We start from the raw sequence: 2,408 nt of genomic DNA, 5'->3' as shown, positions 1-2,408 counted from the left end.
ATGTGCTGGCTTCTGCATACATGTACAATGTATATTTGTAATTACTTCATTGAACAGGCTTTCATACAGAATTTTTTTGTGGGGGGAATCCCAGTGCCACCCCCCCTCTATGAAACCCTGGCTTATATACATATCCACGTACTTACTCCACCTTTTACTTGTTTTTTTCTTTTTCTAATCCTCTTATGCTACATTGTAGTTGTGTGGTGCTGATAAACCTTACTTAGCTCCTCAGAAACTTGAAGAGGAACACAAGTCTCTCCGAATGCTCTGCCTGGAACAGTTCTTCGAGACGCCCAAGATGGGCGGGGATGTCTTCAGCGCTGAATACATGAAGAAACTAGAGATAATGATCGACGAGGCGTACGAGAACTTTGTCAAACGTAACGAGAGCAAGCAACTGATGAATGCGTACAGGACGCCAGCCGTTCTTTGTCTTGTAATGGTCCTCTCTTATATCCTCTCCACCATATTGGATATGTTTGGCATAGAGAGCCTCTCTCAGACTGCTGTACTGGGTCTGTACATACCACTGCTGCTGGTCGGGCTATGGGTCTACGTGAGGTACACTGGACAGTTGAGGAGCGTAGGAACCATCATTGATAACTTTACTTCAGCTATATGGGATCAAGTGGGTAGCACTGTTTGTACATTGAGTGATTGTGTGTACATGTACATACTGTACCTTAAGCCTACTATTTTTAGCGTCTACTAAATTTAGCTATATTAGCGAGAGAGCTTTAAATCGCTAAATTAAATAGACGCCAAAATAATTATTATTCATTATAATGGTTATTATTTATAGTTAATTTGGTTAAAAGCGTTAAAATTAGTAACGTTAAACATGACTTTTGCTGATTTCGCTAAAATTAGTAGACGCTAATAATAGTAGGCTTAAGGTATATTAGAAATTAAAAATGTGCATAAGCAGGGTTTTGTCTGTTACTGAACTTTTTTCTCAGCATAAGAATTAGTGTTTATATACATGTCGTGTTGCTGAGAATTTACTTGTGCATGTATTATGATTCTGCTTCTTTTATTCATAGGCTTTACAACCGATTTATATGAAATTATTACAGAGAGGCCTAGAACAGGCAGTGAATATAGCAGGGACTTCAAAAAAAAAGAAAACAAACTAATCATTAATTATTATTATTAATATGACTTACATTACACTCGCTGACACTATAATTATATGAACTACAATTATGTCTTTGGAAAGTGTAGATCTATTTCTAATGTTAATTATGTTATGAATTATTATACTCTATTTACCGTAATTTTTATGTGTAGTTGAATTTTATTCAAGTTTAATTTTCATTATATATTTACATGACTATTGCAGTAGCATTGTTCTTCACTTTCTTAACTTGAAGGTATAAGCAAAAAAAATAATTTTTTATTAAGAATAAAAATGCAGCAATAATGAGGGCACCAATAAAACAACATAATTTTTAGTACATAAAAAGCAATGATACATAATAATAGTACAGGGTAGCATTATAATTTTTATGCAAATATAAAAAACAAAAATTTTGTTGACAATAAACCAAGATATTATTATAAATATAGGTAGGGTATTGACATGACGCATGACTTGTACAAAAGAAGAACACTTCTTTTTGAGGCAAATTTTCCTTTTGCATTTTTGAATTTACTACCGGAATTAAGGATCCCATTAAATAACCACCTTATAGAAACCTAAAAAATATTCTTATAAACAAAATAATGGCACAGTTTATATTTACTATAATCACTCTTATTGCAGTCATACGGGATATTGCCATGGACATCTAAAGTGAATATGAAATCATTAGTATATCGCACACAATGCAAACCTGTTAAATCAGCTGAAGAATTATAGAAATATTCATCAGAACAAGTGTCCCTAACATGAAATTAAATTCATTCATAATTTCATGTCACCGGCTTACTGGTGGCATATAGATCCACGCAATTCACTCCCAGTAATAACATCATTGACTACGTTGTTTAATTGTGTCTCAGCATCTTTCATCACTTTAGATAAAGATTCTTGATGTTGAGAACATTTTTTTGACAGCTTTTCTAATTCCAAGTTTTTTCTCTTGATTTCTTCTTTCAAAGCATTATTTTCTTCTCTTATACAACAATTTTCCCTTTCAATTCTTTCATTTTCTCTAATTACTTCCCGAAGATGTTCTTGATATGAAGAATTAAGCTGCTTCTGAAGATCGATGGTCTTGCGTCGAAGCGAAGAAGTGAAGTGCATATTGTCTTTCTTTTCATTCTCTAACTGTTCAATTTTTTTCTGCAAATTTTCTTTATGATGCATCTCATCAAAATAATGGTAAACTTGTGGAATGATCAAACAAACCAAAATATCTATTACAATCCTCCATTCTTCCGAAACAGAAAATATGTTAAAA

The 2,408-nt window shown here is 33.1% G+C and overlaps 1 protein-coding gene across 1 annotated transcript; it reads left to right on the top strand.

The window, feature by feature from the left end:
- The first annotated feature begins 180 nt into the window (after positions 1-180).
- On the top strand, positions 181-1,314 carry LOC105315692 (atlastin-2-like). Its single transcript, XM_011410419.2, has 2 exons — positions 181-631; positions 1,047-1,314. Exons 1-2 carry the CDS (start codon positions 266-268, stop codon positions 1,137-1,139), a joined length of 459 nt encoding a protein of 152 aa, XP_011408721.2. The 5' UTR covers positions 181-265; the 3' UTR covers positions 1,140-1,314.
- Positions 1,315-2,408: the final 1,094 nt, after the last annotated feature.

The sequence above is a fragment of the Amphimedon queenslandica genome, unplaced genomic scaffold (genome assembly GCF_000090795.2).
Source record: "Amphimedon queenslandica unplaced genomic scaffold, v1.1 AMPQUscaffold_8778_Cont19282, whole genome shotgun sequence".
NCBI lineage: Eukaryota > Metazoa > Porifera > Demospongiae > Haplosclerida > Niphatidae > Amphimedon > Amphimedon queenslandica.
Note: the sequence above shows the minus strand (reverse complement) of the source record. Positions and strands in the feature narration are given on the sequence as shown.